Consider the following 17,814-nt stretch of genomic DNA (forward strand, 5'->3'; position numbering starts at 1 on the left):
TAACACACAGGAGCTGCTGATGCCAATGACTCATCGTCCTGCCCAGGGACTTCCATGACATGTGAACATTTCTGCAGGCACTCGGAATAGCTTGTGTTTTAGATTAAAATTTGGTGGATTGATTAAAAAACAATGAACCACCCCCATGGCATTGTAAAAAGAAAGCAAGCCAGACCCAAGAACCATAGAATCAAGAACAGATGTGGTACCAAGGATAGCTTTGATGGTACATTAGATAACACTTGTCCTTTCCCATTGGCCAAATAACACTGAGTTCTCCCACTTATTTCACATAATTTGTGACTAATGGTTAAAAAAAAAAAATCCTGCTGTTTTGTTGCAGACAATGGACCCTACAGAGCCTCATATAGATATGTCTAAGCCTGGCAAACCTGGTATTTCAGAAGAAAGGCATTTGTGCCAATTAACTAGTGGAATGACATTAGAAGGCTGCCACGTTGCCTCAATAGCACTAGTCACTGTTGCTGCCCTACCTTACATCTTCTTGGCCTTCTTCTGAGTTCACCTGCAACCATGGAAGTCATTTCCCATCTGAAGCACCTGCATCTCCCTGTTTCTCAGTCTGAAGGTTTTGTCCTGCACCACAGGAGCTTGTTGTGTCTAGCTCAAGCATAACCCATATGCAAAGGAGAACTGTGCACTCAACCAGTGGCCAACAGAAGTTGATGGGCCAACTCTTTGTCCTTCATGGGAACAATTCTGAGATGTGTACCATAGGTTTCTCAGAGGGCTCCCAGCAGGGTTGAGCACCAGTTGCCCACAGTGAAAACCCACACATTAATTCACTCACCCTTTATTGACTTTTCCCTTCCTGGTCTTGCTTTTCTACTCCCTCACACGGGTTTCCTGGGATTACCTCCCAAATGAGCTACTGTACTTAAGTTATTGTCTTAGGGCCTCCTTTGGGGATTCCAAAGTAAGACAATCTCATCTCCTTTTGGTGATTCATCTCCACGGCTTTTCCCGAAGGTAACATGTATGAGGAAGAGAGGTGGTGAACCTCTAAGCAATTCTTGCTCCTCTCTTTCTTCCTTTTTCCTTCTCCTTCTTCCTGACTTGTCTCAGACGTCATGTAGGATACAAGCTGAGCCATATATATATGTAATTTTTTTTTTTTTTGAGACAGTCTCCCTCTGTCGCCTAGGCTGGGGTGCAGTGATGCGATCTTGGCTCACCGCAACCTCTGTCTCCTGAGTTCAAGTAATTCCCTGCCTCAGCCTCCCGGGTAGCTGGGACTGCAGGCGCCACCCCTGGCTAATTTTTGTATTTTTAATAGAGACGGGGTTTTACCATGTTGGCCAGGCTGGTCTCGAACTCCTGATCTCAGATGATCCACCCACCTCGGCCTCCCAAAGTGCTAGCATTAAAGGCATGAGCCGCTGCGCCCAGCCTGAGCCCTATATTTTTTTAAATAGCCTTATTGAGGAAAATTTGATATAAAAGAACTGCACATATTTAATGTGTACAATTTGATGAGTTTTGTCATATGCATAATCCATGAAGCCATCACTTAATCAAGGTAACAGACATAGCCAACACTTCCTAAAATTTTCTTGTGTCCCTTTGTTTTTGTTTGTTTGATTTTGTGGTAAGAACACTCAACATGAAATTTACCCTCTTAACAAATTTTGACATGCACAATGGATGAACCTGAAGGACATTATGCTAAGTGAAAAAGCCAGTCACAGCAGGACAATACTGCATGATTCTTCTTCTCTGAGGTGTCTAAAATAGTACAACTCATAGAAGCAGAAAATATTATAGTGGTTGCCAGAGGCTAGAGGGTGATGGAAATGAAGAATTGTTGTCCAATGGGTAAAGTCTCTTTTATGCTAGACAAGTAAGTTCTAGATAACTGCTGTACAAAATAGAGCCTATAGGCCAGGCGTGGTGGCTCACACGTCTAATCCCAGCGCTATGGGAGGCTGAAGTGGGTGGATCACTTGAGGTCAGGAGTTTGAGACCAGCCTGGCCAACATGGCGAAACCCCGTTTCTACTAAAAATACAAAAATTTAGCCGAGTGTGGTGGTACGCGCCTGTAATCTCAGCTACTGGGGAGGCTAAGGCAGGAGAATTGCTTGAACCCGGGAGGCAGAGGTTGCAGTGAGACAGGATCGTGCGATTGCACTCCAGCCTGGGCGAAAGAGCGAGACTTTGTCTCAAAAAAACAAAACAAAACACAAAATACAGCCTGTAACATCAAAAATTCTATCTCACTCAAACTTCTGCTAGTTTGAGTGAGATGACACAAATCAAAGTTCAATAATTTTTCAAAATGCAACACCAAGAGAAGTCCCCCGCTGTTCTGTTGTAAATGGTCTAGAGGGAAGAAGGTGGCTGTGCACCGAATCCCATGGGTGCAACTTGAAACTGAGATTTCAAGTTGCGGGCCAGGGTCCTCGCCAGAGTTGTGAGCCCGGCCCACCTCTGACCCAGCCTGTGTTCTCTGCTGGCATCCTCCATGGCTTACAGGCACCTAGCAGAGATTTTTATTCTAATCCTGATTGTGCCATGGTAACTAAACTCTCTGAGACCACTATCAGAGAGGAAAGTATACTGACCTCATAGAAATACAGTGAAAATAAATGGAGATAAAGAACTTTACTATGTATGTATGAATGGCAAAAGCCGATATTAGGTGGTCCCTGGACTTGGATTTCCAATTTGATCAGTGGGGTTAGGTCTGAAAGAGAAGCTAATAAAGTGATTGTATATTTAAATACCATTATATTTTTAGGATTTGAACCATGTGAATGAATTAACCTCTATTTTAAAAATTAAATCAAACACACAGTTAGATCAAATACACACAAGGAAAGAAAGGTCACTACTTTGAAAAGCAGAACATTTTCTTCCTAATATCTTTTTCTTCAAATATAGTTGCAGGTATCTCAGATTTTAAAAAAACAATAAGAAAACCCAATTATTGGCCGGGCGCGGTGGCTCACTCCTGTAATCCCAGCACTTTGGGAGGCCGAGGCAGACAGATCACGAGGTCAGGAGATGGACCATCCTGGCTAACACGGTGAAACCCCATCTCTACTAAAAATACAAAAAAATGAGCCGGGCATGGTGGTGGGCACCTGTAGTCCCAGCTACTCAGGAGACTGAGGCAGGAGAATGGCCTGAACCTGGGAGATGGAGCTTGCAGTGAGCGGAGATCTCGCCACTGCACTCCAGCCTGGGCGACAGAGCGAGACTCCGTCTCAAACAACAACAACAACAACAACAAACATTTATTTATTTTTCATTTTTCATTTTCATAGGTACATAGGTGTATATATTTATGGGGACACATGAGATATTTTAATATGGGAATACAGTACATAATAACCACATCAAGGTAAATGGTGTATCCATCACCTCAAGTATTTATCATTTCTTTGTGTTACAAACAATCCAATTATACTTAGTTATTTTTATTTTTTCTTTGTTTATTTATTTTTGAGATGGAGTCTTTGTCACTCAGGCTGGAGTGCAGTTGTGTGATCTCAGCTCACTGCAACCTCCATTTCCCAGATTCAAGCAATTCTCCTGCCTCCGCCTCCCAAGTAGCTGGGATTACAGGTGCCTGCCACCATGCCCGGCTAATTTTTGTATTTTTAGTAGAGACAGGGTCTCACCATGTTGGCCAGGCTGGTCTTGAACTCCTGACCTCAAATGATCCACCCACCTCAGCCTCCCAAAATGCCGGGATTACAGGCATGAGCCACCGCACCCGGCCCTATAATATTTTTGAATGTACAATACATTATTGTTTACTGTAATCATCCTGTTGTGCTATCAAATGCTAGATCTTATTCATTCTATCTAACTATATTTTTGTACCCATTAACCATCCTCCCTTCCTCCTCCCACCCCACTACCTTTCCCAGGTAATCATTGTTCTACTGTCTGTCTCAGAGCTCTCAGATTTTTTAAAAAGTGGGAGTTGAGAATGAAGGAGAAGCTTAAATGACCTGTTTAACTAGTACTTGTTTTTATATTTAAAATCATTCAAAGATATTAAAGAACAAGAAATGTCAGGAAAAATGTTATCCTTTTAAAAGTAGTCCTTTTTTCTGATCACTAGTTTCTGAAGGTAAAGCATATGAATATTTGCATTTATGTAGATTTGGCTATAATTTGGTCACTCGTTCTAATTAAATACAGTCCCATGCACTCTGTATCCACTCTAATTAGATATATTTTTAGACATTAAAAATATTCTCCTCCCTCCTTTTCTAGTGTTAAATCTTATCAACTAAATAGGAATATTTTTCCAAAGATTGAACATTGGGAGAATTTATGCATTTGTACCTCTGGAAATGTAAGAATCAAAGTAAGTTTGTATCTCTGGAAAAGTAAGAATCAAAGTAAGAAAGGAAGTTGGGGCCAGTCACGGTGGCTCACACCTGTAATCCCAGCACTTTGGGAGGCTGAGGCAGGTGGATCACCTGCAGTCAGGAGTTCAAGACCAGCCTGGCCAACATAGTGAAACCCCATCTCTACTAAAAATACAAAATTAGCTGGACATGGTGGCACACGCCTGTAATCCCAGCTACTCCAGAGGCTGAGGAAGGAGAATCGCTTGAACCCCAGAGGCGGAGGTTGCAGTGAGACAAGATTGCACCATTGCACTCCAGCCTGGGCAAAAATTGAAACTCCATCTCAAAAAAAAAAAAAAGAAAGGACATTGATATTTCTGGAATCTTGCAAGGCTGGTTTAACTTTATTATTGCTTGCAGTTTGGTATGGTATTACCTGTGAACCCTGCAACAAATTCCAAGGGCATACTGATAAAACACTGAGTTTTACAAGTATATGTGGGGTTTTTGTGTAACTAAAAGCTTGGTGTAGCTAGTCTTCCCAAGTGTTGTGAAAATACAAAAGGCTTTTGTTGTGTTCAAGAAGAATTCAAACAGTTCACGAAAGGTAGAGTTATTTGTTGAAGTGTCTATCCGGTTCTTTTTAGAACTCCACCAGTGGCGAGACATATTGATGACAAACTCGGTGATGGCTGTGAACCCTTTATTGACACCAACAGGGCAGCAGACGATCCCACTGATTCCCTCACCATTTGGGCCTCCAACTGTGGACAGGTATTTCTCTTCAATGTCATAGTTTGATCAAAGAACAACCTAGACAATCATTAAGTTTTGGAACGATGTTAAGTCCAGTGTTGTTTTATTGCCTGATGTTATTTGAGTGAACTGTGGTGCAGTAATTCAAGTCAAGACACCCTGCTGGCCTCACCTTCAGGACATCTGCTGTCATTTCTCCTCTGAGGCCCGCTGGACCTACTCACTCAGCAAATAACTAATGAGCACTCACTATGTGACAGGCATTGTGCAAACACTGGAGTATTAGTCTTCTAGGGCTGCCATAATAAAATACTGCAGACGGCCGGGCACAGTGGCTCACGCCTGTAATCACAGCACTCTGGGAGGTCGAGGTGGGCAGATTAGATATCAGGAGTTCGAGACCAGCCTGACCAACATGGAGAAACCCCATCTCTACTAAAAATACAAAAAATTAGCCGGACATGGTGACGCAGGCCTGTAATTCCAGCTACTCGGGAGGCTGAGGCAGGAGAATCGCTTGAACCCAAGAGGTGGAGGTTGTGGTGAGCTGATATCATGCCATTGCACTCCAGCCTGGGCAACAAAAGCAAAACTCCGTCTCAAAATAAATAAAATAAATACATACATAAATAAAAATAATAAAATACTACAGACTGGATGGTCTAAACAACCGAACTTTATTTCTTGGTTCTGGAACTGGGAGTCCAAGATCAAGGTGCTGCAGGGTTGGTGTCTGGTGAGGTCTCTCTTTCTGACTTACAGGCAGACACCTGCTCACTGTATCCTCACATAGCCCTTCCTAGTGTGCATTTGCAGAAAGGGATCCCTGGTATCTCTTGTTCTTAAAAGGACACTAGTACTGTTGGATTAGGGTCCCACCTTTATAGTATCCTTTAATCAAAATTACCTCCTTGAAGGCCCTATTCCAAGTACAGTCACATTAGTGGTTAAGGCTTCAACATGCTAATTTTTTGGAGGGGAGGGGAAACAAGTCCATAACAACTGGGTACCCTGGATTTCCTGTGAAGAAACAATTCTTTCTTTTCAATAAAAAGTAAATTATAAGTATTTGGGTTGTACATTCTGGAAATAACCTAACTTCCCCCCCCCCCCCGCTTTTTTTAAGAATATTTTGACATTCAGGAGAGAAAGCAGAACTCATTATTTATTCTTGTTTATGGAGTGTGAACAATAAAGTGGAACTTCTAGAGACCACTGAAGTTTAGAAAAATAAATTGTCCACCCAGGTACTCAAACATTGATCCCAGATGGTAAACCCAACCAAAAGTATGTCCATTAAATGAGAAAAGAATTTGGGGTCAGAGTAGATCGTTGGTCATGAAAAATCAGAGAGCAGTGTTGACTTACTTAAATCTTTTTTTCCAGACATCCCTAAAACTTTCCTTTCCTGCTTTCTCGTTTTGTTGTCAGCTGGGTCAATCCTGCATTAGTAGAGTACTTCCCGATCTTTCCACCATATTTCTCCATAAACTCATAAAGACTCCAGGACTTTTGTGTTTCATTTTGGGATGAGATGATAGAATCCCGTACGGCAATAGCAAAATCTCATTGTCTCAGCCATGGAAATTGTGTACTCCGACCTCATTTTACCTATTTTATTTTATATCTTTTTGTTCTCAGAGATGTACTGCCTTCCACTGTAGCTCCAACTGACCCAAGACAGTTTTGCGTTCCTTCCCAATTTGGATCCTCTGTTCTACCAAACACAAATATGCCAAATGTGTTGTCCAGTCGGATATACCCAGGTATGAGCAACAGAAGTTTGGCTGTCATCTGTGGAGTCATTTTGAACTGGATGGATGCATTAAGTTTGCCATCGTTTTACTGCTAAATTTTGGAGGCAGGACTGTGTGGTGGTTGTGTCTGTAGTGTCTGTAGTCACCACCTAGGTTCAGATCATGGTATTACCACTGTGTGACCAAGTGTAAGCTGCTTAACTCCTCTAAGTGTCAATTTATTCATGAATAACATGAAGAACTGCAGTATTACTATTTGTCTTATCTTACACTTGAGGAACTGATAAAGTTATGAGGAGATTAGATCTGAGAATTAATGGGGCTTAAGGCAGTTTACATGGGCCTGACTGTCATAGTGAGAATTTGGCTTTTATTCTGAGTGAAAACGGAAGCCGTCAAGGGGTTTGAGCAAAAGAGCAACACGGTCTGACTGAAATGTTACCAGAATAATTCTGGCTTCTGAGATGGGGACAAACCTGATGGGATCAGAGTTCTGGGAATAAACTGATGGGAATTAGCAGGCTATTGGAATAGCTAAAAGATTATGACGGCTTGGTCATGGATGGTGGCAGTAGGAATAATAAGAAGTGGTGCCGGGTGCGGTGGCTCACGCCTGTAATCCCAGCACTTTGGGAGGCCGAGGCTGGCGGATCACAAGGTCAGGAGATCGAGACCACGGTGAAACCCTGTCTCTACTAAAAATAGAAAAAATTAGCCGGGCGCAGTGGCGGGTGCCTGTAGTCCCAGCTACTCGGGAGGCTGAGGCAGGAGAATGGCGTGAACCCGGGAGGCGGAGCTTGCAGTGAGCCGAGATTGCGCCACTGCACTCCAGCTTGGGCGACAGAGTGAGACTCCGTCTCAAAAAAAAAAAAAAAAAAAAAAGAAGTGGTTAAATTCTGTAATTATTTTGATTGTAGAAACAACAGGATTTTCTCACAGTGTATGTGGAAGGTGGAAGAAAGAGATACTAAGAATGACATCAAAAATTTTGGTGTGAGTAGTTGGAAAGATGGAGTTGCTACTCATTGAGCTGAGGAAGATTGTGGAAAGAACAGAGTTGTTGGGGAGAGAGAGAGATCAGAGGCTCAGCCTGCTCATATTACATCTGAGATGCCTAATAGACACTCAAGCGGAGAGGTCAGGAAGGCAGCTGAAGTGCAGGGAGAACTTCTGAGGACAACTTGGGGATATAATTTTGGAAGTAATCAGCATATATGAGGCTAGATAAGATCACCTACGGAGAGAGTGTAGATAGAAGAGTCAAAAGGAGCATCTCTGGACCCACTAACAGAGTCCAGAGATGAGGAAGAGCAAGCATGGGAGAAGTAAAACAAGCGAGGGGAACCAGTGAGATAGCAAGAAACCCAGGAGAGCATGGTGGCCTGGAGGCCACGGGAAGGAAGTGTGGAATGATTACATCAAGCTAATTACTATATGCCTTATCTCATATATTTATCACCTTTTTTGTTGTTATTGTTTGTTTGAGATGAAGTTTTGCTCTTGTTGCTCAGGCTGGAGTGCAATGGCACAATCTTGGCTCACTGCAACCTCCACCTCCCCGGTTCAAGCGATTCTCCTGCCTCAGCCTCCCAAGTAGCTGGGATTACAGGCGTGTGCCACCACGCCCAGCTAATTTTTGTATTATTAGTAGAGACAGGGTTTCACCCTGTTGGCCATGCTGGTCTGGAACTCCTGACCTCAAGTGAGCCACCTGCCTTGACCTCCCAAAGCGCTGGGGTTACAGGTGTGAGCCACGAAGCCCAGCCATATTTAACACTTTTTGTGGTCAGAAGATTTACAGTCATTTTACACTGGACTATTTTAAGGAGAGAGTGAGCAACTGTGTCAAGTGTGCCATTTGCAGAGCAAGTAAGATGAAAACAGAATATATCATTAGATTTAGTGCTATGTGGAGGTCATCAGAGATTTTGATATGAGCAATTTCAGTAGAGTCGTGTTGGTGAAAACATGACTTGTGACGGCTCAGGAGAGACTAGGAGGTGAGAATTTCCTCACAATGTTGAAGCTCAAACTGGTGTATCTTCTCTCCCTGCAAAACTATATTCATAAGCTTATGCTTATCCCTGCTCCATAATTCCAACACCTCTTAATAGATGGGAGCAATGCGAAGGGAAAGCCTGACACAAAAAGAAATAGGATTCATGCATGCCTGGGTCAGTGAAGAGACTGGCCTGCCTGGATTTGAGCTTGTTTCTACCACAGGTCACAAATCCATTTGACTGCAACGAGAGCAAGCATCCAAGCAAGGGCCAGATCTGGAACTGGGCCCACCCAGTGAATTGGTTCAAGGACCAAAGGAGACAGTCCAACAGCAGATCCTGGATGGAAGCCACCTGGCAGCAATCACCCAGTAATCTGTGGCCCATGATTACAGACAGCAGGCCAATAGGCTAGTAAAACAGCTGCACTGCAGGCCCGGTATGGTGGCTCATGCCTATAATCCTAGCACTTTGGGAGGCCAAGGCGGGCAGATCACGAGGTCAGAAGTTTGAGACCAGCCTGGTCAACATGGTGAAACCCCGTCTGCACTAAAAATACAAAAATGAGCCGGGTGAGGTGTCACATGCCTGTAATCCCAGCTACTTGGGAGACTGAGGCAGGAGAATCACTTGAACCCGCGAGGAGGAGGTTGCAGTGAGCCAAGGCCATGCCATTGCACTCTAGCCTAGACTTAGGTCAGGTCTCCCACCTCAAGGCTGAAGTGTAAGAGAGAGCAAGGGCAAGATAAGGCCTCAGTCCTACAAAAACTGAGCTACTAAGTAAGTTAGCAAAATAGAAACTAAGACAGGGATCTGTTTACAAAACAGGGATGTTAGGTAGCAGTAATTATGCAACTGAACTAACATTAAGTTTGATGTTGCCTATTTGGGAAAGAGAAAGTATAGGAGGAGGTTTCTTGAGACCAGATCTCAGAGGGTTCTAAAATCCAGGCAGTTAGTATTGTGCTGTCTAGACTGGACTTCTTGCACAGACTTTCTCTGTGTCCATGGGCAGTATGCCACGAATTGGTAGCTTCATGCCAGCTGTCTAAAAGAGAGTATCTCGAAGTCATTGAACTACAAAAAAACTAGAGCTTTATGGTTCGAAGGATTCCTGGTGATCACTTCATCTAACTCCTAAATTTTACAGATAACAAAGAACCTCATTTTTAAAAAAGATCTAGTATGATTTCTTTCAAGATAGATTATTAGTAGAAATTTAATGAGCTCTACTGGCTTGGTGGAAAGTGAGTATAAAAACTTGTTTCTGGCTGGGTGCGGTGGCTCACACCTGTAATCCCAGCACTTTGGGAGGCCAAGGTGGGCGGATCATGAGGTCAGGAGATCAAGACCAGCCTGGCCAACATGGTGAAACTCCGTTTCTACTAAAAATACAAAAATTAGCTGGGTGTGGTGGCATACGCCTGTAATCCCAGCTACTCGGGAGGCTGAGGCAGGAGAATCACTTGAACCTAGGAGGTGGAGGTTTTAGTGAGCTGAGATTGCACTACTGCACTTCAGCCTGGATAACAGAGCAAGACTCTGTCTCAAAAAAAAAAAAAAAAGAAAAAAAAAGATTGTAAATCTTCTGACCATAAAACGTGATAAATATTTGAGGTGAGGCATATGGTAATTAGCTTTATTTAATCATTCCACAATGTATACATACATCAAAACATCACGTTGTACCCAAAATATACATATACTTTTAAAAGACCAAAAGAGGCACAGATCATGAGATTCACAAATCACTTCATCTTTTTCCTATTAAAGTATGGCAGGAAAATACCACCAGTCATGAGACCAACAATTAAAGAACAAAAAATTATCTGGTATTTATCGTGCTATCACCAACGTGACACTAAGATACCGAACAGCAATGATCTGATACCATTTCCAAAACTCTGTGCAATTGCGGATTTGTTTGTTTTTTTCAGATACTGTTTTAAATTGTTATATTTTATTTTATTATTTTCAAATGAATGTTTTTAATTTATTTGTGGGGTGGGATGGTGGTTTTCTTTTTTAAGGTTGGGGCATTTTACCACCTGAATCCATAAAGGCAGTGGCCAGAAGGAATGAAATGATTCAGAGGCATCATACTGCCAGGTAATTTGGCAATGTTGTTTTATTTATTCTCTATTCATTCATTTGTTCATTTATTCACTTGTTATAGTCATATAACAAATGAATAGATGAATATATATAACAAATAAATACACATACACAAATTACTTACATAAAGTATTTCAGGCAGATTACAAAAAGAAACATAGTCTGCTCTGCCTAAGGAGTAGCCATTATCTATTCCTTTACCTTCTTAATAAACTTGCTTTCACTTAAAAAAAAAAAAAAAAAGAGAAAGAAACGAATACAAACATGCATGCAGGTTGGTTAAGGATAAAAGCAAGATTAGAAATCACGGCCGGGCACAGTAACTCAGGTCTGTAATCCCAGAACTTTGGGAGGCCAAGGTGGGTGAATCATGAGGTCAGGAGTTCAAGACCAGCCTGGCCAAGACGGTGAAACACCATCTCTACTAAAAATACAAAAAAATTAGCCAGGCGTGGTAGCAGGTGCCTGTAATCCCAGCTACTCAGGAGGCTGAGGCAGAGAATTGCTTGAACCTGGGAGGCGGAGGTAGCAGTAGGCCGAAATTGCGCCACTGCACTCCAGCCTGGGCAACAGAGCAAGACTCCGTCTCAAAAAAAAAAAAAAAGAAGTCGCATAGTGAAGCTAACAGTAGTATTACTACACAGATTGCAATAGACTCTCAGTATCCCATAATTAAAATGCCTACAACTCCTCTGAAATTCATATTGGCATTACTGTCTTAAATGACTTCAATCTTGCACAAAGATAGGAGCCAAGTTTGCCAACCTGACTTCAGATTATGCCATCAGAGCTCAGACAACCCCAAGTCAGTCCAACAGTGGCCTTCAGCTGTAGTGCCCAGGAGAAGGAAAAGTATAACAATGAATAGGGTATGGCCCCAGGGTAAGAGAAAGCAGAAAGTCAACTTTCTCATCGCTGAACCCAAAGGGGTCCAGTTGAGGACCAAAAAGCAAAGTGAAGTAAGCAAAACCACCGAGCCTTTCCCTCCCCTCTTCCCCAGCCACTTGCATTTATTTATTAATATTGAGACTTGCATTGTCTAATTGTCTTTCTTGAGTCTCACTAAGATTATTTTGCAGGGGTTGAAAACCTCTTCCCGGTACATTAGGTTTTTTGAGGATTAATCTCTGCCAAGGAACTAGCTGTGCTGCGTAAGCTCCATCCCTGCTAAATTTGCCTTATCTGATTAGAGGTAACACTCTAAAGACTGGCCTTTGGACTTCCATTGTGAGACTCAGACAAAGCTTCCGATCTTACCCAAAACTCTCCTTCCCAGTGGCCTTGTGGGGGATTCATATTTCCACCAAACAAACTTCAGATGAACAGTGTGAGGACTGTTTTAGGGAAGGCAAGGGGTCATTAAAATTACATTTATAATGGTGTTCTTGGGCTGTATAAATATATTGTTTTGTTTTTAGGACAGAAATGGAAATGTATGCTATTTACCAGCAAAGGAGAATGGAAAAAATTAATCCCAAGGGACTGGCAGGCCTAGGGATACCCTTCCTCTATGGCTCTGGTGTCCCAGCTGCCCCAACTCCCTACCATGGCAGGAGCATGCTCCCTGCCGGTGACCTGCATTTTCACAGAAGCACCCTAAGGAACCTTCAGGGAAACCCCGTGCTAGTGGCAACCGCACCACACTTTGAGGAGAGCTGGGGGCAGAGATGTCGTCGACTCAGGAAAAGTACAGGGAATCAAAAAGCTCCAGACAGTGATGCTGAGAGTTCCAAAAGTCAAGCAGAGGAAAAAATCCTAGGTCAGACTCATGCAGTTCCCTATGAAGAGGATCGTTATGCAAAAGACCCAGAAATCGAGGCATCCAGCAACCAGAAGTCAAGTGAAGCGAATGAAACACCAACGACAGCTCTTGACAACGCCTGTGGAGAGCCCGAGCCCACCCATAGGAAACCCTGGGGGTCTCACACCATTACCCTGAAAGCAAAGACCTGGGACGATGGGAAAGAGGAGGCTTCAGAGCAGATTTTTGCAACCTGTGATGAAAAGAATGGGGTTTGCCCTCCAGTTCCTCGACCGTCTCTGCCAGGTGGGTGTCCAGGGGCCAATGGCAGATCCTCATTAACTACAGGTTGCCAAGTCCGTAGGTTACTACATAATAAACTGTAACCATCCTGCCTCTTTTTATCTTTCTTTTTCTTAATCCTGCTTGGAATTACCTTTTCTTAGCATCATTTTATTCCATCAGTGCTAATAAGCCATATCAATGAAACTAGCCTCTGTTTATATTTCGCTATATAGAGAATTTTCAACAAAGGCTGGGAAGGTAAATATCTTGGGAAACATAATAGAACTTTAATTTAAGATTTCAATGTAATTTAGTGTTCATTTCTTCAACACAAAGCAGAGAGGCTTCTTGCTTCAAAGTGTGAATTCTACCTCCCCGGTATTTAAGTATAGGAAAAAAACAGGCAATTAAGCAGAAATATTACCTTTCAGTGTCCAATACTGTTGATACTTTCAAATTTAAAAATACTATTGCACTTCATGCCAGAAACACACACTGAATAGTTTTCTAGAACTCTTTTAGATAAAAAATATTTGAAGACACAGGGATTGTGAAGGGTATGTAATACAGCCACCATACCAACTGCTTCCCTACAAAGTGTTAATTTTCCCTTTTGATGAAAATGTAGCTAAATTCTCGTCTCATCTTGAGACCATGATAATCACCTATCACAAAAACATAGTAACATTAATCTGGAGAATAGAATCCATGGGGCATTTCTGTTGGAATCTGAGAGAAGCTGGTGCAAACCCGGAACTATTTGAAGTATTACAACAAATGCTATCAGTAAAAATCTTTTCAGAGAAAGAAAAGAAAGGAGGCAGCTGAAACTTTTAGAAAACATCTCCTAGTAACTCTTAATATCTTGTAAGGAGTTTGCAAATTGAGACCACTCTGGGGTGATAGAATACAAGGAAATTAATGTAACTCTACATAAACCTGTATGTATTTTATGCCACAATTTCTTTCCATTTTAAAGGAACACATGCACTGGTTACAATTGGGGGGAATCTTTCTTTGGATGAAGATATTCAGAAGTGGACCGTGGATGATGTGCACAGCTTCATTAGCAGCCTTCCAGGTTGTTCAGACTACGCTCAGGTGACTTAATGCTTAAGTATTTCCATACAAGCAGAACAGTTTGAAAATATCTTTCCTGCATAATGAATTAGGTCAAACTTGCACTGTGCCTCCAGAAAGGATTCCTGCTAATCTCTCTTTTGTGTGCCAGTGTCTACCCTGGGACAGGTCTCAGATTGGTGGAACTTGGGTCATACACCCACACCCCAGCATCAGGGGAGGCTGAGAAAGCCATCGTCTGTCTTTAGCTTCTTTCCTATCAAGGCTCCTAAGAAGTAGGAATTCTCCCAAAATTAGAAGAAGGTTCAGAAGCTGAACATCCAAAAAGAAGGGGAAATAACGACTGCATTTCCCACTTACCCATACAGCAAACATTTTTTGAGCACAGACTTTTGGGTGAGAAGTTTAGGTTACTCACTGTAAGTAACAGGAATATGTACTTCATTCTAAAAAGAACAAGAAGGCAATATCTGAGAAGTAGGAAATTCATTATTTTAAATTCTGTATTTATTCTGGGACAATATATAAAAATGTATACAACATATTCAATCTGGTGTGAAATACCATTTTAAAAAACTATAACGAAGTATCAGGGCAGTTAGAAACAAAAAAGTAGCCTCACTAGTATTGAAAAATTTATGACAAAAGTCATAGGTTGATAAAATTTTGACGTTTATGTCAATGCTACATTTTCATGCATATAGTTTACTTCTTTGAGTTATTTAATAATACAATTTGAAGCAATAAAATGCCTACTAAATCTAGTATCATTATCTTTGGTTTGCATGTTAAAGGAAAAGCAAGCAAGAAAAGGACATTAAGGTTTAACTACATCATAATTAACTCGTGCTAGAGCTGATTGTTTTCCAGGTCTGTTTTGTGAAATGTTTGTCTACAGTGAGATGCTGTTAACTCTTTTTCTTTTTATTATTATTATTATTTTTTTTTTTTTTTTTTGAGACGGAGTCTTGCTCTGTCACCCAGGCTGGAGTGCAGTGGCCGGATCTCAGCTCACTGCAAGCTCCTCCTCTCGGGTTCACGCCATTCTCCTGCCTCAGCCTCCCGAGTAGCTGGGACTACAGGCACCCGCCACTTCGCCCGGCTAGTTTTTTGTATTTTTTAGTAGAGACGGGGTTTCACCGTATTAGCCAGGATGGTCTCGATCTCCTGACCTCATGATCCGCCCGTCTCGGCCTCCCAAAGTGCTGGGATTACAGGCTTGAGCCACCGCGCCCGGCCTTTATTATTATTTTTTAAATTCCGTTTATGGGACTTATGGAAAAGCTATATAAAGTAGTTACTAAGAGTATAGCTTCTGAAGCCAGAAAGTACAAATTCAAATCCTGGCTTTTCTGTTTTCTGGCTGTGTGGCCTAGGACAAGTTGCCTCTCTTCTCTGTGCCTCAGTTGTTTTATCTGTAAAATGAAGATAATCATAATAATACATTTTCAGAGGATTTTTGCGAGCATCAGAGTGCATGGCACCTTGTAAGTATTCAATAAACACGAATTTCTTCATTACACCCAAGAGAGGGCCAAACTTCAAGTTACTTCTGAGGCAAGTTGTCTTCTTCAAGTCACCCATTTTTGTCTTTTGTGTAACCTGATAAAAAGTTTTTGGCCTACTCTCTCCTGTTCAGTGGTTATAACCTTATTTTTAAAAATTAGTCATTAGTCATGGGTAAGCCACTTTTAAAATTTATCTATACCACTTCAAGTGCCGTGTCAACCACAGGTTCAGTTAAGTTGTTAAATTCTGATAACAACCAGAAGAGCAACCCCTTATTTAATAAGCATGTAATTGCTGAGATCTGGCACATTGAATTTGAACCCTGATTATTCTTAGTGATCCATAGTCAGAAAAGTGCAATTTATAATAATAGCTCTTGCAATAAATAATATTACATGCTTTTCATAGTTTAAAATCCCAAATGTCCCCTGTGGGTACACAGAAGTCACATAAACATGAGTACTCCAAACTCGCTCTGCTGACTCATTATCTCTCACTGACAGGATGTCAGCACCCTCTTCCCCACCCCAAGAAGTGGTACCAATTATCCCTAGATATGTCTCAAATTTGTTTAGGATCAAGTTCTGCTTTAGTTTCACCATTAAAGTATACTCCCTCCAAGTGACAGCAGGTGGCATCAACTGAAAGACGTTACTGCTCTGCTGTGCCTGCCTCCCCCCCCACCGGCTATGCTCTGTGACGTTATTTTATACAGAAATGGGGGGATGCCCTCTGGATGCAACAGCCCTGAAGCAGCACTGCTTGTACCCCACTCTCACAAGGACCCTTGCCTAAAATGTCCCATCAGGTGTTACTCATGCCCCCCGCCCCCTTTTTTTTTTTTTTTTTTTGAGACGGAGTCTTGCTGTCGCCCAGACTGGAGTGCAATGGTGTGATCTCCACTCACCGCAACCTCCGCCTCCTGGGTTCAAGCGATTCTCCCGCCTCAGCCTCCCGAGTAGCTGGGACTACAGACACACACCACCACCACGCCCGGCTGATTTTTTGTATTTTTAGTAGAGACAGGGTTTCATCATGTTGGCCAGGCTGGTCTCAAACTCCTGACCTCATGATCCACCCACCTCGGCCTCCCAAAGTGCTGGGATTACAGGCATGAACCACCACGCCCAGTCCCATAGCCCCTTTCTTTAAATGAGTTGGACCAAGGTGCTGGGATTAGCTGGCATTAAACCCACTGTCCCCCAGCTATCCTCTTACTCCCCACCTCTGCCTTAGATGCCTACTCAGCAAGCTCTCACCACTCACCTCCTGTAAGTAGAAAAAGAAATTCAGCAGAAAAAAAAAATAACAACTAAAACCCAAAGCCCTGAGTGCAAATGAACTATTTTAAATAGGTGTAGAGACAGGATTGGTGGCTCAGCTGTTAAGGAACATTTAGGAGACCCTGCAACATATTTCGTTCCAAGTAAATGTCTAGTTCAGAGGACTCGGCAGATAAAATATCCTCTCTCTAAAAAGAACTGAAGTTACTGAAAATATATGCATATTTATATCATACACATGGCCCAAACTGCTCTGGTGAGAAAGAAAGGGGTACATCTGAGTGACAGGGACATGTCTGTGTCCTCGCCCCAGGCCCTGAGTACATCCACCATGGCTGAGGGTTAGGTCCTCACATATTTCAGTCCCTGGCTGCCAACCTACCTCTGCTTGAAAATTTACCCATGTGGTTCCTCCTTTGGATGCTCACAAATTGTCAGGTGCATGCCACCACACCCAGCTAATGTTTTTTTTAAAGAGATGGGGGTCTACTATGTTGCCCAGGCTTGTCTCAAACTCCTGGGCTCAAGTGATCCTCCAGCCTTAGCCTCCCAAGTAACTGAGATTACAGGTGTGAGCCACTGCACTTGGCTCTTTAATTTACATTAGCCATTTTCTATAATTTGCTTAATTAAAATAGGAAAAGAAATAATTACTTAATGCAGTTTGTGGGAGATGGCTGGTTCAGTGCTGAGAGAGAGGGCCAGGGAATGGTGGGGCCTGCAGAGGTGGCAGCAGTGGCTGGGGTGATCAGCGCAGCCTGGGGCTGCCCCTCCTTGGGGGCCATGCTGCTTTGCACTGCATGGGCAGCCACGAGCGAGCCTAGGGCCCAACAGGAACTGTGGAAGGTGCATCCACAAATGGACCCATGTGTATAATGATGGAATCTCCTTACTAACCATTACCACCGGCTCTCCTTGACAAGTGAGTCAGAGAGTGGGTCGGGGAGAATAAAAGAGGT

The 17,814-nt window shown here is 42.6% G+C and overlaps 2 protein-coding genes across 48 annotated transcripts in view; both read left to right on the forward strand.

Moving 5' to 3' along the window:
* Positions 1-17,814, forward strand: part of SEC62 (SEC62 homolog, preprotein translocation factor) — a 332,886-nt gene that overhangs the window by 249,962 nt on the left and 65,110 nt on the right. Inside the window, exon 1 of one of the 47 annotated variants that reach the window (XM_050780032.1) lies at positions 8,577-8,580. The exons of 44 other annotated variants lie outside the window; for them this stretch is intronic. The gene's annotated coding sequence lies outside the window, so the exon portion shown is untranslated. Of the gene's footprint in view, positions 1-8,576; positions 8,581-16,292; positions 16,297-17,796; positions 17,801-17,814 lie in introns of those variants that run through there. 2 more of the 47 variants (XM_050779991.1, XM_050779998.1) reach the window with 2 other exon arrangements.
* The window catches only part of SAMD7 (sterile alpha motif domain containing 7), a 28,094-nt gene that overhangs the window by 2,868 nt on the left and 7,412 nt on the right, over positions 1-17,814 (forward strand). The window contains exons 2-7 of the mRNA XM_050779969.1: positions 916-1,015; positions 4,977-5,103; positions 6,727-6,851; positions 10,873-10,951; positions 12,376-13,004; positions 13,963-14,084. Coding sequence (XP_050635926.1) covers positions 1,000-1,015; positions 4,977-5,103; positions 6,727-6,851; positions 10,873-10,951; positions 12,376-13,004; positions 13,963-14,084 — 1,098 coding nt within the window. The 5' untranslated portion in view covers positions 916-999. The remainder of the gene's footprint in view (positions 1-915; positions 1,016-4,976; positions 5,104-6,726; positions 6,852-10,872; positions 10,952-12,375; positions 13,005-13,962; positions 14,085-17,814) is intronic.

Source organism: Macaca thibetana, chromosome 2, assembly GCF_024542745.1.
Source record: "Macaca thibetana thibetana isolate TM-01 chromosome 2, ASM2454274v1, whole genome shotgun sequence".
NCBI lineage: Eukaryota > Metazoa > Chordata > Mammalia > Primates > Cercopithecidae > Macaca > Macaca thibetana.